The sequence below is a fragment of the Globicephala melas genome, chromosome 3 (genome assembly GCF_963455315.2).
Source record: "Globicephala melas chromosome 3, mGloMel1.2, whole genome shotgun sequence".
Classification (NCBI taxonomy): Eukaryota; Metazoa; Chordata; class Mammalia; order Artiodactyla; family Delphinidae; genus Globicephala; species Globicephala melas.
In genome coordinates, this window is record NC_083316.1 from 123,304,230 (window position 1) to 123,328,893 (window position 24,664).

At 43.9% G+C, this 24,664-nt stretch overlaps 2 protein-coding genes across 4 annotated transcripts in view; one reads left to right on the forward strand and one right to left on the reverse strand.

The window, feature by feature from the left end:
- STK32A (serine/threonine kinase 32A) overlaps positions 1–12,647 on the forward strand; it is a 121,113-nt gene extending 108,466 nt beyond the window's left edge. For both annotated transcript variants that reach the window (XM_060296405.1, XM_060296404.1), the window contains exons 9-13: positions 604–720; positions 3,111–3,236; positions 4,721–4,849; positions 11,014–11,078; positions 11,475–12,647. In XM_060296405.1, coding sequence (XP_060152388.1) covers positions 604–720; positions 3,111–3,236; positions 4,721–4,849; positions 11,014–11,078; positions 11,475–11,565 — 528 coding nt within the window. In that variant the 3' untranslated portion in view covers positions 11,566–12,647. The remainder of the gene's footprint in view (positions 1–603; positions 721–3,110; positions 3,237–4,720; positions 4,850–11,013; positions 11,079–11,474) is intronic.
- A 5,125-nt stretch (positions 12,648–17,772) lies between these two features.
- Positions 17,773–24,664, reverse strand: part of DPYSL3 (dihydropyrimidinase like 3) — a 114,431-nt gene continuing 107,539 nt past the window's right edge. For both annotated transcript variants that reach the window (XM_060296406.2, XM_030851500.2), the window contains exons 13-14: positions 22,416–22,578; positions 17,773–21,016 (exon numbers count right to left, since the gene is read on the reverse strand). In XM_060296406.2, the coding sequence (XP_060152389.1) occupies positions 20,928–21,016; positions 22,416–22,578 (252 nt within the window). In that variant the 3' untranslated portion in view covers positions 17,773–20,927. The remainder of the gene's footprint in view (positions 21,017–22,415; positions 22,579–24,664) is intronic.

A 24,664-nucleotide genomic window follows, 5' to 3' on the forward strand; every position in this document is an offset into this window, starting at 1 on the left:
ATAGAAGAATCTGGTTCTCTCAGAGGTAAGAATACTTTTGCCTCATCACAAAATTCTCCACCCCACTCCGTAGTACTAGCAGCTCATAGCATTTGGGACTGGGGTTGAAGTCTTCTGGGTAACCTTCTAACCTGAGCTTAGTCATTATGATTCGAAGAAGTAAAAAGAGGTGTGTGTATGGCAAAACTCTGAATCTCTTTATAATCAACACTTAAATAACAATTTTTAAAATTTCCATTTACTGAGCGCTTGTCCAGTGTTTTAGGTAAATACTTACATTAGTTAACCTTACAAAACTGTTCCAAACTGACATCTCAGGCGTGGATTTAGCCCACAGAAATGTTTCCTTTGACCCAGAGGGTTACCAACTTTTAAAAATTCCAAGATTTCACAAGGATGTATAGATTTCTGGTACGCTTTTTTAAAAGTAGGAAATCTGGCAACCGTGGACCACATATGCATGTGGCAACACAACAATTGGCTGGAGGGGATTAGAAAATGCTATTTAGATTTTACTAGTTGAAAATTTAGCTTGGAAGCATTTGCAAAGGAACGTTTTTTCTTTTACCCTTTAAAAATGAAGACTTACTTCTCTCCCTTAAGAGACCGTATCATATTCGCTCCAGTACTTCCAGCAAGGAAATTGCACACATGTTTGAGACGGCGCTTGTGACTTACCCTTCTGCCTGGTCACAGGAAATGGTGTCACTTCTTAAAAAGGTAAGAAGGACAAATGCATGACAAAAGGAAGTGATAAAAATGAAGCACATGCTCTGGTTTGAAGTTAAAAGTTAAGTTACAATATTGGAGGCAGTCACAATAAATACATTTCCAGAGTGGGTTTTGCAGCTAAGAGCTTTCAAATACATGGCTTCATTAATAAGGCGACACACACGTCCTCTTAAATGTCCCAAAGACATCTCAAACTCCATGTGCCAAATGGAATTCTTGAACTCATTATTTCCTGGACTTTCTCCAGCGTTCCTGCTCTGGCGTCTCCGTCCACCCACTAATATAAGCCAGAACCAGAAATCATTCATCATCCGCATACCCAGTTCATCACCATGTTCATATTTGACCTTTTAAATGTCTTCTGGATCTGTCACTTCTCTCCATCTATCTTCCTAGTCCTACTGCCATCAAGTCTTGCCTTTTCACTGGTTTGCCCCTGTACACTTTTATACACTCCATTCTCTTCTCTGCTGTGCCCCATAGGGATCTGTTCAATGCAAAGTTTACTGCCTTCCCATTGTTCTTAGAATAAAGATCAAAATTATTTATATGGTATAAAGGTTCTAACTACCCCTCAAGTCTTATTTTGGACTGTTGTCCCCCTTTTGACTACAAACTGCTCTGAGCTGCTTTTCTCTCCTCTTTGCCCTCCCCCTCCTCACCCTCATATATCATTCTCTAACCACAGGGCCTTTGCACATGCCAGTCTCACTGCCTAGAACATCGCTCCCATCCCCAGCTCTTCCAGCTCCCTCCTTTAGGTCAGTACTACTAATGCGATTCACTGACTGGTTCAAGTCCACGAATTACTTCCGACAGGTCCATAACATGTATAGAAATTGAGAGAAGTATTTTGAAACTTTTGTAGCAACTTGATACCTCTGATACCTCAAAGCACATGGTCAATGGACTCATCTCACTGGATAGGGTCCAAGCCTATGCAGTGATGTTGAACTCAAATCACAAGTTGCACACAGTGTGGTGTTCTACACCAGCCATGCACAGTAACACATTGACTTCAGTGGGTTGGAAATTAAACCAAACAAACAAAGAGAAATAACAGGCCCTTCTGCATAGTTTGAGAAACACAGCTTTAGATCTCAGCTCACGTATCACTTCCTCTGGGAGCCTCCCTCTGTTTTCAGATCACACAGCACGAGCTTTCCTTCATCATATTTTTCACACTTTTAAATTATACATTGCACGTGTGTGACTCTTGGGTTAATGACCATTGTTCTTTAAGCTGCATGAGGGAAGGACCACGTCTGACTTGTTCATGGTGTCCTCAGCACTTAACACAGAGTATGACAGGTGGTAGACTTTGGTATTTAAATTAATGAGGTCCACAGGTTTCCTCAGCTTTTCAAGGTGCCTGTGTTCACCAGAAAGATTAAGGACAGCTGTAGTGAGAGCTCAGTCATGTGTAGTGAATAATTACGTGAAAGAAAGAATGAGGAGCCTAAGAGGATGAGCTTGGCTTTTTTCTGAAGAGAGAAAATTGCCCAGGTTGTAACTGGTCAAGGAAAAGAGCTTTGGGGGCTAAGAATTCAAAACCTATGTCTCTTGTCTATGGGTCCAGTGTTCTGTTTTGGAATAGGGATATTGCCGTTGGTGATGTCAAAGATAAAGAATGGGGGCGGGGGTCATTTTCCATAAGCAAATTTTCCTTAGTTCCAAGACAGCGCTATTATCCCAAAAGTGCACACTGATGACCCATAGCTGTCACCTCCAGGCCCATTCTCAAGTGGAACTGCTACTTTCCATTTGAGCCACAGGACTGAAGTGATGTTGGCTCTGGAGTGGTTAAAGGGGAAAAATTCTTTAATCCCAGTTCATAAAACCCAGAACTATCACAGCAACCTTAGTTACATCTTATCTGTGTCACCCCAGTATATTTTGATCAGTGGTAAAAACTGCTAAATTTTCTAGTGTGAAATAAATTTCATTTGTTAAAACCAATGTACATTTTCCACATAAGAAGAACAGACCTTCTCTTGGTCACTTTATATACATGGCTTGATTTAATCGTAGCTAAACCTTATGAAATAGCTTACTATCCCTTTTTTACAGATGGGTAAACTGAGGTTTAGAGAACAAACTTGCCCATCATTACTAAGTTGGGGAATCAGTAATCACACATAAGTTTGACTCAGTAGGACAAGCTATTTTCACTCACCACATTGCAACTTACTAAAAAACCAACTTACAATTCATTCTGACCACTCATCTATATTATTTGTTTATGGGGCTAAGAAGGGAGAACACTACTTGTTTCCTTCAATCCTATACTTGGAAATATTCATAGGGAATCTGTATGCTTTTTTGCACTCCAAGTTTTGACCTTCCTCATGATCTTGGTGTTTGTATTCCATTGGCAGCTACTGGAACCGAATCCAGACCAACGATTTTCCCATTTGTCTGATGTTCAAAACTTCCCATATATGAATGATATGAACTGGGACGCAGTTTTGCAGAAGAGGCTCATTCCAGGATTTATTCCTAACGTGAGTCAATCTTAACAAACCCATAGTAACTCTCATTCAATGCACATTAACTCTGTGTGCCAGATATGCACATGGTCTCATTAGATAACGCGCCAATGTTGTAAGACAGCCCAGATTTCTATTTTACAGGTGAGAAAACTGAGGCACACACAGGGTAGATGGGCCACCAAAGTCACACAGCTGGGTTGGGATTCTAATCTAGATCTATGTTGGGAGTTCCAGCTCCTAACCATGTTTTGTGGCTTACTTTTTTTTTTCTTTTTCTTTTTTTGCGGTACGTGGGCCTCTCACTGTTGTGGCCTCTCCCGTTGCGGGGCACAGACTCCGGACGCGCAGGCTCAGTGGCCATGGCTCACGGGCCCAGCCGCTCCGCGGCATGTGGGATCCTCCCAGACCAAGGCACGAACCCGTGTCCCCTGCATCGGCAGGCGGACTCTCAACCACTGCGCCACCAGGGAAGCCTCTGTGGCTTACTTTTAATGGAAAGAAGTCCTAATCCTACAAACAGTCATTTCTGGAAATCTGCCAATTAAAAAAAAAGTTTTCTCTGATTCCAAAGATATAGAAATTTGTATCCAAGGAGTTCTGAGTCAAAGGACTGACAGCTGCTGGGGATGGGGTGGGGTATTTATCTTTACCATGCACCCCTCTTCCTCTGGTAGTTCTATGCTGGACCAATATTCACAATGACTAATAGCCAAAGCGAAATAATTCCCACCGTCTATACCCGGCCAAGGTATCTGTGGCCTCCCGCAGTTGGCTGGTAAAAGCCAGACCCAGGAGCTCCGGCCAAGGGACCAAGTGAGCGCTCTGACTCCCCTCTCTCCCCACAGCCTGATTTTACACATTCAGTTGTCGGCAGATTGGCAGAATAACAAGCTCATGGAGCAGCAGGGGGGTAGGGTCCTACCTGGCCACCCTCCAGGGTCCAGCAGGGGCCGCTTGCACCGTGGGTGATGCGTGACGCCGTGGAGATCTAGGCACCTTTCCTGTCGTTTCTGCTCTGCCACGCACCCTGCAATGAGCGCTGCCTCGAGAGACCTTCTACCTAGACTTCTCTGACTTAATTGTGAATCTGAATCATCTGGGCAGCTCGTTAAACATGCAATTTCCTGGCCCTCGTGTTCAGAAACATTAATTCTCCAGGTCTGGTTGGGGAAACTGGGAATCAACTCAGGTGATTCTGATCTACCCTTGAACCCACTTCAAGAAACAGCCCCAAAAGCAAACTTTAGAAAAATAATTATAATAGGATTTCCTTTCTAACTCATGGAAGGCTCCTTGGGAGTTTAGAAAAATATACAAAATCAAAGAACATGAAAAGCAAGGTTGGCAATAAATTATTTCAAACTTCAAGTGGGACTCCGAGCTGGTTATTCTTGGACTGCTCCTGCAGGAGGGAGTGTTATTCTCCTTATCCGGTTGGGTCTAGTTTTAGAAAGATACAGGTATCTAAGGAGTGAGTCAACCTGTCTTCCTTGCAGAAAGGCAGGCTGAATTGCGACCCCACCTTTGAGCTCGAAGAAATGATTCTGGAGTCCAAGCCTCTTCACAAGAAAAAGAAGCGCCTGGCCAAGAAGGAGAAGGAAATGAGGAAATGTGATTCCTCCCAGGTAAGCAGTCCCCTCAGACCCAGGGTCGTGGGAATCTTCGTGGCAGCTGCAATTCGTGGGAGGGCTTCTGGTGGGCGGCCATCCCACGAGAACTGGCTGCTTCATGAATGTGAGGCGCAGCTGAACACCCCAGCTTCTGAAAGGGCAGCTCTGGGGGGGGGGGGTCCCCAGCAACATTTCACAGGTGGACTTCCTCCCTAGGTTTCTGCCATTAACTTGATTCCCTTACTGCCCTCTCCCAGCTCTCAATTCAAACTTTGCCATCTCCTGGGAGAAGATTGAATTGGCCAAGCCTAGGTCAGGTGACCATCCCTAAAATGATGGAAATGGGCTGGTTCTAAAGTACACACATGGTGGCTGTTTTGGGCCACACTCCAAGGACTCACTGGGAGCAGCAGACCCTAGACGGGGGTGTCTGTTCTTTGCCGGACGCAGAATCTTGTGATATCAGGGCTAGCAGAAGTAAGGAGTATCTATTCACAGAAAAGATAGAACTCTTATACGGGTGAGCACTATTGCTGGAATTCAGGCTGAGTCAAATTAATTTTGTAACTAACTGCATTATCCTCTGTCAGAGTTCGAGGTCAGATTTCAATACGGTAACCTGCAGGGACTCAGTAGGATTTCATACATGTGGTTCTGCATATTATAATGATGGTAAAGTAACAAACATTCATTTTGCCTCTAATGGCCATCCATTCATCCACCCGTCACCCTACCCACTCAACTAATGGTCGTGCATTCTTCCATCCCTGCATCTCTCCATCCCTCCATTCTTCCATCCCTGCATCTCTCCATCCCTCCATTCCTCCATCTCTCCACCCCTCCATCCCTCCCCCCATCCAATTGTTTAGGCTATTTTTATTGAATCCCTATTATCTGCCACATTCTGTGCTCAACACTGGAGAGAGATATAGATGAGATATTATTCCTGCATTCACTGACATCTCTGTTCTCAAAGATTGCATAGTCTTGTGGTGAAAATAGCTCTTCAAACAAATAAGTATCCTCAATGTCCCTAATTTCTCTAGTCCTCAGGGGCTACTATACCCTTTAACGGTCAGTTAACCAAAGTCCACATCCTGTTTGTCCACAGAACTGGCCTCTTACCAGATTCCCATCCTTAAGTGTTTTCTAGGGCCCTCCAAGGAATGCTTAGCTATGCCACAAACCCATCTTGCTTCTTGCTTTTTACTTCACCCATCTTCCTCCTAATGATCTGTTCTTCATATCATAACCAACCAGCTTCTCCAGGCCAGCTCCTTCCTTTGCACCTAGAAAGCTTGCCTATGCAGGCTCCTCTGTTAACAGACCCCCAAATGTAGCCAAGTACAGGACATCATCTTAATTACAAGTTTTCTAAAGTTTTAGAGATAACAGCAATCTGTGAGTAACTTTTGCCATGCCTTCCATGCTCTATATGATCTGTCTACTTCCCCCGCCCCAACCCTTGTTGGGGGGTCTGTTAACAGAGGAGCCTATGCCAACTATGCCATTCTTGACCTTAAGATATTTCTGCTTTCTTAATGTAGATATCTACAGCTATAAAGTTCCCTCTGAGCACTGCCTTTCTCTGCATCTCTTAAGTTTTGGCATGTTGTATTTTTGTTTTCATTCACCTCAAAATATTTCCTAATTCTTCTTGTGATTCATTTTTTGACACATCGGTTGCTTAAGAATGTGTTGTTTAATTTCCACGTTTGTGAATTTTCCAGTTTTTCTTCTGTTTTTGATTTCTAGCTTCATTGTGGTCAGAGAAAATATTTTGTATGATTTTAATCTTTTTAAATCTATTGAGACCTGTTTTGTGGCCTAACATATGGTTTCCTTTGACTATTTGAGTATACCTAAAATGGTTGTTTTAGGGTCTCTGTCTAGTAAGTCCAATGTCTGGGCTTCCTCAGGGATGATTTATGTCAGTTTATTTGGTTTCTTTGAATGGGCCATACTTTCTTGTTTCTTTGTACACCTTGTGGTATTTTTGTTGAAAACTTGCTAGTTGACTATTACAATCCAGTAACTCCAGAAATCAGATTCTCCCCTTCCTTCTCTAGGGTTTGCTGTTTTTTGATCGTTGAAGGCTGTACTTGCATTTTTGAGTGACTTTTACAAACTATTCTGCAAAAAGACTATTCCTTGTCATGCATCACCACTGCTGTCTCTTGTTATGTTAGCTTGTGTTCAGATAATATTTTGATAGAGATTTCCTTAAACACCAGGACCATTTTTAAGTTGCTTTTTTCCTGATTCAGTGTTTGTCTGGTTGCTAGAAACCTTTGCTTGCTTTCCAGAGTTCTGACAGTGTTGGCCCCAACAGTTTCTGTTTGTTTTTCTGATGTCTCTGTTGAGGGTTGGGGGTTTGGAGCTGCCTCTGCCATCATTTTGCTCTAGTTTCTCCTAATCTTATAGCCTCCATTTAAAAATAAAAAGGATTTTGTTTCAAAACAAAGAGTAGCCTTCCCTCAAAGAAGAAGCAGAAAGATGGTGCATCTCAAAGTAGCACTTTATCTCTATTCAAGGATTTTAAAATGTGAGAGTCAATCTTAGCAGCTCCTTACATCATCATCATGCTTGTTTATTCATTCAGCTGAATCTGGGGGTGTGGCCTGGGCATCAGGATTTTTTAAGTTCTTCAGGTGATTCAGGTATGCAGTGACTGTTACCATCTACAGCTGTAGAATGCAGGCTGTGATTAAATAAAGTAAAAGCACTAAAGTTTTCCTTTCCCCCGTGTCTCTGTTTCCTCATTTATAAAATGGAGTTAGTATTGCTACCTACTTCATAGACTGTTCTGAGTCAATTAGTACATGTCTGCCAAAATGCTAGCCGTTGTTAAAGAAGATGTGGTACATATACACAATGGAATATTACTCAGCCATAAAAAAGAATGAAATAATGCCATCTGCAGCAACATGGATGGACCTAGAGATTATCATACTAAGTAAAGTAAGCCAGAAAGAAAGATACACATCATAGAATATCACTTATATGTGGAATCTAAAATATGACACAAATGAACTTACCTACAAAACAGAAACAGACTCACAGAGAACAGACCTGTGGCTGCTAAGGGGGAGACGGAGTGGGGGAGGGATGGATTGGGAGTTTGGGATTGACATATACACACTACTATATCTAAAATAGATAACTAATAAGGACCTACTGTATAACACAGTGAACTCTGCTCAATATTCTGTAATAACCTAAATGGGAAAAGAAATTTGAAAAAGAATAGCTATATGTATAACTGAATCACTTTGCTTTACACCCGAAACTAACACAACGTTAGTAACGTTGTAAATCAACTATAGTCCAGTATAAAATAAAAATTTAAAAACAGAAACAAAAAAAAAATTAAAGAGCTAACCCTAAAAAAAAAAAAAAAGTTAGCCATTTTTTATGTTTTACTTTTCCACTCGACTTCCTGACTTCTAACTCCGTTCTTTTCCATGACTCTGGTTCATGCTCACAGTAGATGCCTCTGTTGTTTCTTTGCATCCAGGATGTTCTCCACTGACCCTCTCTGCTCATCAGCCCCTTTAAAGTAGAGAACCAAAAAGACTGACACACACCCAGTCTGCCTGCTATGGAAGCAAATGACCTAAGTCCTCTTTTTCTGCCTCCTGAGATTTCCACCTGCTCTAAACCCTTCAGATATTTCTGATGCCATCTCTACTTACACCAGTCTAATCTCTGTTTGCTCTGTCATCCCTGAGAAGCACATTCTAACATTTTTTTAATCAGTAGTTCTCTTTTCAACCACATAAGACTCATTCGTTCCTCCATTCTGTTTGCTCCCCACTCCTCTCCCTCATACTCTGACTACTGCTGTTGACTTGTCCATGTAGCTGCACTTGTTAAACTTTTCCAACTAAAGCAGAGGAAAAAGAACATGTGGCACATGAGCCCTTAGGGCCAGGGTGGGACTCATAGGGTCTGCAGTGCTGTATCACAAACTCATCTGAGTGCGCACTTTACATCTTTGTTTAAATAAAACAGAGTTATATGACAGAGAAAAGAACTTGAGTGAATTTCTGCATTTTAGTGACTATAATCTTGATTTTTAATGTTAAAATATTTTAAAATGTTAATATTTTAAATATCTTCATGTTAAACTTTATATAACATTTTGTATGTTTATGTATTTATGTTTATATTATACATATATTTTTATGTCTATAATATATATAAATACATAAATATGTACATAAATATAGAAACATGTATATGTATAAAATACAAACATATATAAAACATAAACATGTTTCTATAAAGTATTATATAAATGTGTTAAGACATTATGTAATATTTTATATATTTATATATTTTTATGTAATACTTAAATGTTAAAAATATTTGTTCTACAATCTTGGGGTAAATCTGCTGCCCCCAGGAGCTCTATCAGATCATGTTTATCCCATAGCTTCATGTCCCCTATTACTGATACTGGAAACCCCCAGGGTTACAGGTACCCCAACTTGAGGATAAGAGTGAGGTGTAGCAGAATCTCTTTTCTCTCCTTTGTTTTGCTTCCCCCCACCCCTTTTCTGAAAATGTCCTCTCCTTTTTATAGTTTACTCTCCCAACACTTAATTATTTGTTCAGGAAAGGTAAAAAAAAAAAAAAAAAAAAAAACAACTCTCTGGTACTTGAAGACTTAGTATTTTCTAATTCCTAGATTTAAAAACAAAATGAATGAATGATACTTTTTCCTTCAAGAAGAATATTCGTCATCAGAAGTCATTTGGAAGTATTTTGTTACAGACTTTTAAAACGTTTGATCTGGGGCTGATACTATACGGGGCCTGATGATGGTCATTTCTCTGAGGTTACATTTTCTGATTATGTTGGAAACGTCATCTAGAGATACTGACAGCCAGACAGTGAAGCAGCAAAGCAAATACTCTGCAAATCTGTGAGAAAGTCACAACTGAAGAAGGCTGCTCACCACAACTGAAGTACAATCAGCCCCAGTGCAGCTGAGGGGAACAGTCAATCCGAATTCAGCGTGAAGACATGTTTCTAGGCTACTCGTTAAATCCAGGCAGAACTGTTGTTGAACCCAAGTTTGTGTGCCTGACACACAGTGAGGTCAAACAAACCGAAATGTTTGAGTTTAGAGCAGAGAAAGGTTTATTGCAGGGGTCAAGCAAGGTGAAAGGGGAGGAGGGGATGGGCTCAAAAGACCCAAACTCCCCGATGGCTTTCAGACAAGGGTTTTTTAAAGACAGTGTTAGGAGAGAGGGTCCTAGGATGCGTGTTCAGCTCATGGACCTTCTTCTGATTGGTTGGTGGCGAGGGAACGGGGTGATGTTTTGGGAATCTCAACCCTCTGGTTCCAACCAGCCTGGGGCCTACGTGCTCTGGTCAGCATTTAGTCACCATCCCCCCACTTGGCTGGAGGGTCCGAGTTTCTACAGAACAACTCAAAGATATGCATCAGATGGTTATCCAGTTCCCTTCAGGAGGAAATGGGAGTCCTGTGATTCTATTGTCCTAATAATTAACTGCTTCAGTGCTCTTTGGAACTTGGGAAAGGCCTAGGAGACTAAAGTCTTTTTTCTCTACAAAGAAAAACGGGGGCACAGAGGGACTTTTGTACCTGGGAAGGCCCCACAGGGTCCTGCTCAGTTTCAGTCTCCCCTTCTCTTTGAATCCTGAGGGGGACGGGGCAGGACAGAAAAGGGAATAAAATTTTGGACAGAGAAATTAATCATAAACTTGGCAGGGGAACTCAGTTTTAGGGGGACTTGGTTTCAGAACCTCCAAAACTTTTACATGAGGGCCAGGAGATGAGAAGCAAATAGGTGACCAGCTTAATAAACCCTTGTGCCCATCTGCCTTGAAGCCGTGGTTTCTTGGGCTAAATGGCTGAAAGATATTCAGCTCATAAACCATAACCCAGGTCTTCTTTGCTGCCTCATCGTGGGGAGCAGAGAGTTGATGTATTTTTCCCTGTTTCTTTCCTATATGCTCCTCTATTAATCTCACTGTTGTCTCACTCCTGCTACAAACTCTCAGATAGCATCTATTTTGAGGACACACTGGTCCTCCTCGATTTGGGCCACTCAGTTAACAGACACTCAGTAGGTTACTGGCTACTTGAGGGTCTTCATTGGTCTGCTAACTATACCTCTATTTTTTTTCCAACATTCACCCGGAAGATGTGCCTTCTTCAGGAGCACCTTGAATCTGTCCAAAAGGAGTTCATAATTTTCAACCGAGAGAAGTAAGTAACCCCTGGAAGAACAGCAGCTCAGCGAATGATGGAGTGTTTCAGTCAGATTCAACTTGCAAAGACTTAATATAGTTTTAAACATTTTTTCCTTTCTGATTACAAAAATGATGCATATCCATGATAGAAAATCTGGAAAATACAGAAACTTTTTTTTCTTGTAAGAGATTTCAAAAATTGTAATAGGTAAATTAGCTTAGTATCAGGTTTCTGTTGATGGGAAGGGCAGAAGAATGGGGACTTCAACACTTAAAATCAGTGATGTTTGTAAGAGTTACCCTGGCTCACGCCTCTTTATAAATTGTTGGGCTTAATGCTAGCATTTCAAAAGCTTAAATCTTTTCTTTTTCACTTCAATGAATAAACCCACTTTATTTTTTTCCTTTTAAGAGTCAAAAAGGACTTTAATAAAAGACAAGCCAATCAAGCCTTGGAACAAACCAAAGACCCACAAGAAAAGGATGGCCGGAATAACCCGTGAAGTCCTCAACGTCTTCTTGGGACATTTCCACGTCAGGAAGAGCTGACAGAAATTCTCACCTCTCCACACCTCACACACCTTAGAAAATATGACTGAATACCTCTGGAGGGAGGCAGCATGACCCAGGGAAGAGTCCCCAGGCTCCCGGGAACGAGATTCACCACCGCGCGACCTTGAGCAAGTTACTTACCCCCTTTCTCTGCTTCAGGTTTTTCATCTAAAAACGAGAACGTAATACTAGATGAGCCCTATGCTGCCTTTTTACTGCCACCGTTCTCCATTCTGTTATTCTAAACAGCCTCTATTTTTATTTTAGAAGGAATATTTGGATGCAGATTTATTTTTTCCCCTCCTAATTACACTGTGACAAATGGACATTGCTGGGTGATGGAGCGAATCTCTTCAGAGTTAGAAAACTTCATCAATTGGTCAGAATCCCCAAATCCGACTGAATAGGAGTAAGGAATTCATTCAGGAAGAAATGAGTGGGACCAGATTATAAGTAACACAGATTGATGAGGGCCTTCCAGTGGTGTGCTTAAGTCAGAACACCGTACCAGCTTGTATCAATTGTAAGAGCCACTATGCGCATCTGTCCCAGCACCCCGTACAGTGATGTGAAGTTGAGAGTTGAAATTGGTGATGGTGGAAGTATTTATATCATGGAAATTGGCAGATGCTACAAATCAGGGCTTTCCACCCTTTCCGGCCCCCCCCCACCCACCCGGCGCCAGGAAGCCAGTTGTGAAATATTAGCACACCACTGGCCTTCTTCTAGAAGCATGTTCCTTGAGAGCTAATTGTCCTCTTATGACTACCAGAGACCTGTGTCCGGAGAGCATCAGAAAAGAACATTGTCACATTGAAAGCACCTCCACCTTGTAGTACCTGAAGTTGTATCTTATATGGGAGTTACAGTCTGTCAGATTGTGAGGTGAATTTGGAAGATAGTAAAATTTACCCTTGAAAAATTCCTTTAATATACACAACATATGGTGAGTATCTTTTCTTAGAGAAGCCCAATATTATGAGACCCTTCACTAATGAAACGAGTCATCTTTTTTGGTTCTTTTTTTTTTTTTGGTCTCACTTTTGGCTAATAAAAGATGCACTAAAGTGTTGAACAGATTATACATGCCTTTATAAACTAGAATCACACGCTTAGAACCGTGGGATGCCCACACATCTGAGAGGTCTAAGACTGACTAAGGGAACAGCAATACTTACTTGTGCTTACTGCAAGAATGGCGGGCAGAATCCCCTATTTAAAATAGTATTGATATTTCACTTTTTCTTTATATTGTATTTATTTCTTTGCCAAACACAAAGTTTAATTCACCTAAGTTGGGATGTAACTCTACTCCCCTGATACCCAGAAGATCTTTGCAGAAGAACTATTTTTGGCAACTCACAGATGCTGCTGGGTAGACTCAAGAATAAACAGGGTTGGTGGGGGATTGCTTTAACTGTTGGCCACTCAGATCACCTAAACCTTGTCCTTACTTAGGGAGACTATGGGCCTTAGCAGGGTGGCAGTAAGCTGGCAACAGGGGAGACCAGACAGGTGGAAATGGGCAGAAGTAACAGAGACGGCCGCAAGCTACATAGGACTTCTCCAGAAGGGAGGTCGCACTGGGACAACTAGACATGGGCAGGAAGCCAGTGCTGAACTTTAATTCAGCACTGATGGTTTTCTCCCCACTGAGCTAATAGGCCCCACATTTCTGGCCTTGAAAAGCTGTGAAATAGTGTCTCTCTACTTGAAGAGTAACCATATTTTTGTTAAGAATTAAAAGCCAGCTCTTGTGTTCTGTTTGATTCCTTTTCTCTACATTTCCCCCATATTATATGTCTGTGCTATGTTTTTCTCCAAACACTATAAACTCTGGCTCAATTTCCCAAGGAGGGGGAATGGGTTGACAAGAGCTACAAGGAGGTGACCAGATTCTGCTCCTGGTTGGAAACCAGGAGTGTCAGGGCCATTTGCATGTTTACCAATTTATTTCATTTGTTTCAATTCAAGCCTTGATGTGCTGTCGCCTCATCTCTCCAGTTACCTGATTCTTTCTCTCGCTCTGACCTTATATATATCATCCCAAATGAGACTGGGAAACACCCAAGTGCAATGGGATTGGTAGGGTCTCCATTGGGATGGGAGTTAAATCATTTGTGCCATTTCACATCTATACAGTTTATAATGGGATAGGAACCCAATACAACCTCTGTAGGTTGAATCCCTAGTTTTTACTTCCAATGACCTGATTCCACGCCTACAGCACCCTTACGGGCTGTCAAGAACCATGGATGCACTGACTAGAGAGGTAAGATGGATTTCCCGTCCTCATCAGGTTACAGACCCACCACGTAATATTTCAAGTTAGAAAAGAAAAAGCATTGTATCCATCGGTACAGAACGGCTGATTTTAAGCACCTCCCACCACTGGACATTTTGAGTGTTAGGACAAAAATGTTTTCCAAAAAATAGAAGAATTCTTAAATCCTTACCCATGATTGCTAGTTGTTGAAATCAGATCCTTGGGTTTTATTCCATAACTTGGGCTAAAATTTACTACCCTACAGGGTGGAACATATCTCATCTAGATGTGTGACAACGAAGGCTCAGGGCTAAGCATTTTAGAAAACAGGGTGACTCTTAATTCCTTTTGTCCGGCGTTTCTGGCATCTTTTTCTCCTCACAGCTTCCTCCCTTACCTGTGTGGAACATCTGAAAAGTGAGCAGGTTTGGAAGACCAGGGGCATCCTGGTTCTAACCCTCTGGCACTGTAGCAGGGTCACCCACCCCAGTGCATCCACAGGGACCGCTAGTGGATGGGTGGGGCAGCCCTGTGACCCTGGCCATGACCCGGACTCCACGGAAGGAGAGGCTCTGCTACTGGCTCACACCCCAAAAGGCAGCACTGGTTTTGGCTGAGGGCATTGCTGGGGCAGGAACGAATGTCAAGCCGCACAGAGCATTGCTCCATTAATTAGGGTCACTTAATTAATTCGTGGTTAGGCTGCTTCTGATAGTAAAGGGTTTTTTTTTTTTTTTTTTGGGAAACTAGCTAAATTAATTATATTGCATATACACAATAAAATACCATGAAGAAAGCAAACATATATAGTCTCCGGTTGAACCATATACCATTCTAAGTGCTCTAGATTACGTATACTATCTCACATAATTTCCCAACAATGCTACTACTGATAGTAACGTTTTAAGCAGAAGAAACTAGACTTCATCACATAATAGCTTTTCCAGACTGGATTGATGAATAAATAACTAGGGAGAAGGAGTGGGTCATAGAGCTAGCAGGGGCCAGTGGTGCTGCTTTGGGCTGACACAGTAATGCTAAGGCTTTAATTCTTCAAGGGCTGAATGAAAAGGCATGAAAAGCAGTGAACTGTTTCAGTATCCAGCTGTCCCTGCATTCTGTCGACACAAATTCCTGTTTCCTAGAAACTGTGCCTGTGATTACCGTTTCCTACAGTCTCAGTGTGTCTGATATTCAACACGGATGTGAAAAATCCAAACACAGTTCACAAACTGTGCTGTTGTGAACAGGTAGCCCTTGGATGGGAAACCTGTGCTTCTGTTGAGCTGTAGCATGTGTACCGTCAGTGTGCCTGTGTGTATTAAAATGTCTTCTCTACACCATAAGCCACTTCCTTCTTTGTCAGCCGTGTGTGTGTGTGTGTGTGTGTGTGTGTGTGTGTGTGTGGAATCGTTTCCCCTAGGGGTAGGGTCAAAGTCACCTGGTCTTATTTCCATTTCCTGCTGGGAGGAATGTCCTTTACTAGAGACAAGCTGGTGTTAGAGATGATGTTCTAGAACTATGGAATGTTAGAGATGGTGTTCTAGCCCTCTGGCGCTGTAACTATGAAATGCAGCACCATCTAGCTGCTCCACAGATGTAGAAACCGAAAACCTGACTCCTCCAGTATCCACACATAAGGAGGCCCAGCCCAGTATTCTGGATTTTGCATTTCACTTGACCTTTAGGCCATGGAGAGTCCCTGCACCTCTTTTTTTCAGCACTCTCCCTTCTTACCTCTCCACATCTTTGTCCGGTTCCACGTACCCAAGCAGCAGGTGGATGGTCCAAGGCCCATATCCCGGGACAGGAAGGTTAACAAACAGCTCTGAACTCTTGGAGCCAGAAGCAACTTCTGCCTCAGGGGAGAATCAAGGGGCCTTCCAATCACCTCTCAGACCCACAACAGCTTAGCAGCCACAGGCTAACTGGTTCCCGGGATAGGTTCTCGTAAGTCTTGTGGGCTCTGAAGTCCTGCATGCAGAGTACTCTTGTCCAGGTCATGTGAAGTGTGCTGTCTTGTTCTCAGCGTCCACCGATCCCAGGGCAGGATCTAGACCTTCCATTCTGAGGAATGCCAGCCTTAAGGATGCAACCTCATTCCCGCAGGCTGCTTTGGCCCTTTCATCCCATCTCCTGCTCATGGTTGGTGTTCTCCTTGTGATAGCTTGATGGTAACGGAGTTGATTCCAAAGTTCTTCAAAACCAGAGGGACCTTGTTATTCCTATTCAGTGCTCTCATTCCCCACCTGGTGGATGTGACTCGACCCTGAATACCTCCAGTCCCCAGAGGTGTGAAAGTCAATGTGTGAATTGCACTAACTTAAAAAAACAAAAACAAAAACAAAAAAAACTGCTTCATCCCTTTTAGAGCCCTGCAGGCTGAGATCATTTTAAGCACTGACCCTGCCCTTTACACCCAAGCTTATCCTAAGCAGAGCTCAGCTGCTGCCATGGTCCCGAGCAGGGAGAGGTGTTTCACCAGTCCTGAGTTCAAGCCCCCAAATGCGACTACGGGCAAAAGCTTCTTAATCATCAAACCTTGAACGTCAAACTGAAATAATTCCTTATACGCTCAGAGTAGCTTCTGACGTGGTTTCACCTGGGCGTTCATCACACGTAAAAGCAATTCACCAGGAATTACCATCCCCTGATCCTCTCCCGCACCTGCCCCAGCCTACACACAGATACTGTGCTGAGAAAACAGTCGTGCCCTGCAGGCTTGAGAATGCTGCCGTGGCCACCTGCTGTGTTTATCTGCCTAGCATCCATGCCCTCCTCTTCTGGGATCACAAATTGATTTTCTTCGAGTTACGGACAGTCCACGTGGTTCAGGTGGCTCAGGAGCCGGGTGTGTTACCAGGTGTGGCCAATCAGTCCCAGTCTCCAGGCCACAGTGCCGAGGTCAATGGTGAACACGTGACCAAGCCGGACCAATCAGAATCCGTCTCCTTGGCTGGCGCTACGGAGAGAACCTCTCTCCCCCTGAAATCTCTTAAGCAGGTAAAAAATGCAAACTTGGTGGCGCTGATGGTCAGTTTTGCTCCCACACGGAAAGAGCTTTCCTAAGAATGAAGCACTAAAGGCAAGCAGGGCTAAGAGATGGAGAGAAACAATATTCTCCATCCAGCTCTGCTTCAATCTACCCAAATCTATCCCTGAAGTTTTCAGTTACACCAGACTTCAAAAAACCCTTTCCAAAATTTTTTCTTTGCCTATACACGTCTAACATTTGCAATGAAAAATGCCCTGCATAAATTCTAATTGGATCCAGGAGTGTTTCCCCAAAAGGGTTTAGTATAACAGGTTTGGCAGAGCGTAAAAGATGATATAGAAGGTGGACACATTTTGAAAGACATAAAATTTCTCAGAGCTTTTAACTTGATGATATGTACTTTAAATCTCTCAGATTATTAGAGTAAACAATACTTTCCCCACACTCATTAGACACCTTGGGAACAGTCGGCTAAAGAATATACTTTGAAACATGCTTTGGTTGAATTTTCTCAAAGTCCAAGTTTTTAGAAAGAAGCAGAAAATGCTTTAAGGGGATGACCTAAACAAACAAACAAAAAACCCAAAACAAACAAAACTTTTCAGGATCTGTTCTGTACTCAACTAGATTTTTCCCAAATGGCCTTGTATATTAATGCTAATTTTGATGAACATTAAAAAAAATTAGTTATTCCCCAAAGTTTTAATAATGGCCATCTAACTCTGTGGCCAAAACAAAACCTCAAGCTCAACTGAAAGGACAGAAAACTCCCAAATTTTCTCAGGGTTTACATCAGATGTGCCCTCCTACTAATAACCCTGTCAGTTCTATGGTGCAGTCGTCACACTTTAGGTCGACCGGCATGACACACACAGAAAAAGGCTACACAACCACAGCTGCGATTTTATAGTTATTTTAATAACCAGGTTTACATTAACAGTCACTTGATGAACTTTTTTTTTCTTAATTTCAGCTAAACTCAAAACACAGTTTTCTTCACGGTTCAAAGCAAACAGCTCTTCGCGTTCCAGAGCTGCCTCACAGCTACCACAGATCACAGGGAGATTTACTGTCTGTCCATAGTCACCAGACACAACTGAACACCCACACACCATTTCCAAAGGGGAACTTCAAAGGAATGCTGGCTGCTCAGGACAGCCCATGTGTACACTGGGACTCGAGCTGGAGTTTTCCAGGGGAGAAGGCCTGAGAAGCTGTGGCAGGAAGCTGCTGGGAAGATCTCTCAGGGGGAGGCCGAGTGCAGGCTTGGGATTGAGGCCTGTGGAGCAGAACATGACTCTGCGTGAAGTCATGAAGAAAAAGGCCATAGGATGGCTGGACTTAGAAGAAACCCATTCTCGGGATAACTACAACACTGCCATCTTTAGAAAACTTAGAGGAAATATCTCTAGTGGGACAGCTGATTTAACAGTTCTACTAATAATACCTTCTCAACTACCCAAGATGGTGGCCGCCCCAGAGAGAAGCCCAGGTGACTGACATCCCCCCCTTAGAGAGGGGCCAGGCCAAGAGATGAGACAGCAAAAGAAAGCTTGGGGGAGACGGACGACCCGGCATGGCCTCCCACACGTGGATGAGATGCCAGGGAATTCTGAGAGGGCTGTGACTCACCGCCATGTTCTCTTCCTAAACCCTCAGGACAGGGCTCTTGAACGGGTCTCATAGAACAGGGCACGTTTGAATATAAATTTTAACTTAAGTAACAAGGCATCAGAAATCAAAGTCAAGAATATGGTGGGAGTTTTCTTGGAATTCTCAGAACTTTCTATGCTTGGAAAGTTACTAATTGTACATGAAGACAGGGAGACTTCCTCAGATCCTGCTGCCCATCGTGAAGACATAGAGGGGTTGTTCCTACAGCATAGGAAACCTGTGTAGAATATAAAGTTCTGCTTGAGTGTTTCATTCAGAAGTCCCAAGTGCAACCAACTTGGCCATGAAAGATTTATTTTTCAAAGCACAGAGAGGTCATGGGGAGGATGAGTTGGACTCAGGCCGGGTAAGAGCAACAGAGGGCACACAAGTGGATGCTCAGACTAGAGTCATATACGTGTCTTTTCCTCCATCTGGTGGTGATAGCTGGTACTGCAACGTATCCTAAAGCCCAGCCCAGCCAATGAGGCATATATACAGATGCTTCAGCTCTGACTAGCTCCTCTGCTTGCGAAACTGTCATTCTGAGTTCTGTTGTACCACAGGCCCCCAAATCTTTGAGTTATAAATCAAGAGCTACATCCTCCCCTTCGCTTATGTTTCCCTTAAAATAAAGGCACCGTGAAAAAGCCTTAAAAACAGCAAGACTCCTTTTATGAAGGGAAATCATCTTTTTCATGATTAGAACAGAAAGTAGCTTGCTAGGGAAATCCTCTTCCTTGGCTATTTCCAAATTCCTTTTTAGCCACGTGTCCCCTTTTCTCTGGCCTTATTAAAACTTGCGGAGATAATGGCTTCTCCTATGCACCTGAAAGGTGCTCAAGGCCTGCTCTTTTCATGAAAGTATTTAGTACACAGAGTTGCGGGGTCTACCAGCTGAATCCCCTGAGCACCGAAGTCTGATCCCAGGTTCAATCTATTTTTCCTGCATATGGGCCTCTTGGTTCTACAGATCCTCATTGGGCTCACAGAACTTGCTCCAAAACTGAATTTTCAGAAGTGGCATGATAGGGAATTGGACATTCATGTCTGACAGACAAGGTGGATACGAATGCTTTATGCTAATTTCCTTTACGTGTCATGTCACTTCCACTCACTGGGAGATTCTGGTACTAAAACAAAAAGTTCCCCTAAGGGATACGCTAACGGAAGGGGAAAGAGATGGTTCAGAATTGACAAAGAGAAGCACGGCCACAGAGCATGCACCTTCTGCCCCAGACCGGCTTTCCCACATCCCTGCTGGCCTCCCATAGGAGCTGAGACTCCTGATTAGTAATAAAAGCTAGGGAACATCTAAGCAAACACATTTTTAATAATGACAAAAAAATCATATTCAATCATGGATGTGCCTGGATCTTAGGAGATCAAGAGAATCACTCACCCCTGGCAAGAGAAGCCCATCTCAGCTCCAGTCCTAACTCGAGAAGCCCCCGCTTGCCTCGGTTTGCAAAGAGCCGTGAGAGGTGAGCTCCAACACGTGTTTAGAGGGAGGCGCTATTTAAGCGTGGCTGCCCTCCCCCCAGGGCCTGTGCTGTGCTCCCAGCTGCTGCCTTTTAAGAGCACCAAAGAGGCAGGGAGGGCAAGAGCAAGAGAAAGGTCCATTCCTCTCTCCCCTCTTCCTTCCCAGCCCAGGAAAGAGAAGAATTTGAAAGCAACAGTGAGAAAAAGGCCCGACCAAACACTGGCACGACCAAGCAGGTGGAAGCAATGGTTGGGTTTTGGTGTTTTGGTGTTTTAATAAAATGTTCCAAGGGATAAAATCTACTAGGAGGGGATGTGACAAAGTCCAGAACCCGAAGACTGCCTGCCTTCTCCGCAGACCCCAGGGGACCATGATGGCGTGACAGCTGCCCCGAGTGGCCATCTTCCGTGGAAATCAACGTTACTTCATCAACACAATACACAAGACCCCTTATGCTCACCCACCCGCCTCCCCCGCACACACCCTACCCCAGTCCCTCTGAGCCCTCTGCCTTGCTCTGGGCTCCCACCACCCACTCACCCCAAATAACTGGCGTCCCTTTTGTTCATTTTCCTGACGTCCCAGCTTTGTCTGTCCCCTTGTCATAAGATGCAGCACTACACACGCTCTCAACACTATATAGCGGATGCTTTTACCTTAGTGGCCTGATTGCATGCATGTAAATGGGGGGTAGGGGCGTCCAACAAATCAAGGCTATGCATAAACAGAAAACAAAGCAATAATCGTAAAGCTAGGCAAGCGAGCGTTAACATTGGAGAAACATAAGGCTTGAGGCTTATTGATTCTTTAGATCGAAACTGTTTGGATTCACTTTCCTTCTTAAATATTGGTGTACCATTTTGGCTTCAAAAGAATCGCTTCTTGCTTCCGCCCCTCTCTTTGGGGGAGGGGTCGCTTAACTCAGGGATGTGATGTTAGAACGGCCTCCAGGGGGCGCCACGATGCGCTTGCTGGCCGAGCGGACCCCCTCATCCACTTGGGTGCCTGCAGGTGGCAATAAGTTCCCAGGGATTAAAAAGGGAGAGAGACAGGGGGGTGTGGACAAGAGAGAAAATGGATTAATTTGAAGAGTGTAAGATATTAAATGCCTTCCTCATCTCCCAAGAAACTTCCATTCCAGGCTGTCACAGCTATTCCAGGCTTTTCATACCCACCATCCTGAAAACAAGCCTTTGCCAGGAAAAGCCAGGGTCTTAACTGGATTTCATCGGACCCTCGGCATCATAACAATGATAATAAAAAGAACAACGGGAATGATATGAAAAATAGCTGCTCACATTCGTTTTGACGAGCAACGTTTGAAATACTCATCAGATCATTCCATTCTGTCCTCACCGCTACCCTTGAGGCAGGTACTGTTATTACGTCATTTTACAGAGGAGGTGACTGAGGCTGTGAAAGGTTAGGCAACCTGCCCAGTGTCTCACAGCTTGCAGTGGTGATAGTCTGGCCTGGGGCCGCAGCTAAAAGGAAACACTGATATGATATGCACTCATGTCCTTTAGAAAGGAGCCAAAAAAAGTTTACCGGTGACAGTGGCCAGGGAGCAACAAAAAATGGAAAAACACTGAAAAATTTCTGGCAACTAGGATATGTGATCTCTGACAACGGCACCTTAACTTTTAGCACTTTTCGTCTTCCTCCCCTATGGCCCGTTATGTCTTTTCCTCCCTATCTTCCTGTTTCTCCCACTTCTTCCTCCTCTTTCTTGCCCACAGATACTGTCCCTTTACATGTCTCTTTCCTTTTTTGTCATCTCATTTCCCTCACTTTACAATTTTCAATATAGTGATGCAAATCTACACTTATTTTTCCCCATTTTAAGGCTACTGGTTATTGAGCAATTGAATATTTTCTATGAATATCATAGTTCTTAAAGATTCATGATACAGCTAGGCCATGGTAAATGTTCAGTAATTGCTAGCATTATCATCATGACAAGGAAGGGGAGAGTAGAATTAAAATACTAGATTAGAAGAAGCTACTGCAATTTGAGCATAAAAATAATCTGAGCTATCTGGTAACCTGGGCAAACAAAGGAAAGAAAGCATACTGCAGGGCTCTCTAACGCAGAAAATCACGCTCAATTCTTAAGGAAGTCATCCCGGCCCCGCCCCGCCCCCGGCCCCGCCAGGTGTGATCTCTAAGCAGAATTGGCCATCACTTAAACCTGATCTTTAACCTGGCTGAGCCCTGGCTTCCTTTCCCACCAGGACTTCTCTTTGGTTCAGCAAACGTCCCAGCTTGCGGCCCAGTGACCGTCTCCCTAGAAGGCAATCTGGGTTAGCTCCCGGCATCACCGCTAACCTCGCAGCGCTGAGCTTCCCCTCCCCCTTCCGTGCTCCCCGTTTCACTACCTTCACCATCAGCTTCTCCGACTCACCTGACAGGCTAAATCCGGACTGATGGAGGTTCCTCACAGGCGGGTTGGGCCGCGTGGGAGAGCCCCGGGTGGAGCCGGCGGGGGTGCCCCCCTTGGGCGTGGTGGTCAGGTCGAACACCGGCCCGTCATACATGCCCCTGGGCACTGCGTGCAGGTCCGCCATCTGCAGCAGAGAAAGCGGGCAGCAAAGTTTATTCGCTCAACGGTTAAGGGTGTGTTCTAGGTAGCACAGAGGTGGCAGTGAATTAAGTGCATGTAGTGAGAGCCAGAAAGCAAGAATCATGTTATTTTTACTAGGGAGGCAATGTACAACATGATAAAGATACTTAACACTGCTATACGCTATAAATCACATCCTAAGCGTTTTCATCACAAGGAAAACAATCTTTTTTCTATTTCTTTAATTTTGTGTCTATATGAGATGATGGTGTCCACTAAACTTATTGTGGTACTCATTCCATGGTGTATGCAAGTCAAACCACTACGCTGTACACCTCAGACTTATGTTTGTGCTGCACTAGTCAATTATATCTCGATAAAACTGCAAAAAAATTAAAAGGTTATTTTAAGGAAAGGAGAAGCAGTATAAAATAAATAATGTGCGGTGTTGTGACAGAGTGACCATGGAGGTGGCGGGTGAAGGCCTCTCTAAAGAGATGAGCCTCTATCTTAAGGACCAAAGGAGATTGTTGGTGGGGCCAGGGTGGAGGGAGGGAGGGAGGGAGGAGGCTGGGGGAGGTGTGGATGGCAGTGTTCTCAGCAGAGGAAACTGCCAGTGGGAATGTCATCAAACAGAAGAACCTCCCATGCGGCTGGAGCAGAGCGGTGGGAAGGGTAGCAGTTTGAGATAGGGTCATAAGTGCTGGCAAGGACCGCATGGGAGCTCCATCCTCACACTCCTCAGCACAGAACAAAAGCGGCTGTCCTCATTGACAGTCATTGAAATGACTGTCCTCATTCAGTGGGTCTGACCCCCTGGCCTCTGGCTGTGGTCCCACAGCACCTGCCCTGGGACCGTGGAACCCGCCAGCAACATCAGCAGAGGCCAGGCGTGGTGGAACCAGAGCTCACGGTCACATGAAACAGGGCGCCTCCCACAAGGGTGCTATTATGCAAACACCGCAAGACCACCCAAGGCAGCAGAATGGCCGGCGCACAACCTCTGCCTGTTTCTTATCATTGCCCAGAGGTGAGGCAATGAGGACACGCCGACAGCTGACATCACAGGACAGCTCGTTGTAAGATCCAAGGAAGCTGGCCACAGAGGCTTCCCTCGCATCCATCAGTGACTCAGGTGCAGGTGCAGAGGCAAAGCTCACCACATTTGCAGACGTTAATGATTCAGGTGAGATGATGACTATATCTGTACTCCCCCCAAACCTTGACCAATAACTGTATTTCATTAACATCTCTTGGGGTCCAGAGGCTAAGTCACATTCATGGAAATACAAAGCTGATACCTCAGACGTTTGAGTTTCATTCTCTTCTCTATTAGGCCAAAACTGGAGTGTGGAATTTTACTCCATACTAGCTACCTTTAAAATACCACTCATAAAGAGAGAAGAATGGTGAAGGGATTTAGAGCACTGTCATGAATGAATAGCGGAAGGCTGCAGGGGTATTTAGACCGAAGGACAGATGACTTTGGGAACACACAGGTGCTCAGATGGGTTTAACTCATTCTGTGCAGGTGCCTGGAGCAGAACTGAGCTTGGTGTGCTGCAGGGAGGTAGACCTGCAGAACGAACGAAGTTCGTTCTCCTGTGGAGGCCACGGATACGGCTGCTGCCACCCATTGGGCTCTGGAGGACATGGATTCTCTCTGGCTTCTACTCAACAACTGCCTCGGTAACCCTACATCTGAAACTACAAGGAACTTCCCAAGTAGGAGCTCAGTGATTGGACAACCAAGATCATGCTGGGGCTATCTGCACAAAAAAGGCTTCTCAGAATTCTGAATATTTCAATTTATGTTTCTGTCTCCATCATAATTCTAGAATCCTCTATTTTTGATTTTATAACTGATTGGATTATCTGTTCCCCTTCCAATAAAACATTAAATTTGAAAACAAAAACAGACAAAGAAAAGAAGTTGGTTCTCACAGGCAGGGGTGGGCAGCTGCCTCATGAGATGGGAAGGCCCCCTGTGTTGCCAACATCCACCCAGAGGCTCGACGACCACTTACATATTGAGTTTCTGTGATTCTCTCTCTAAGAGGTACTGCAGTGGGCACCCATTTCCTGTCCCC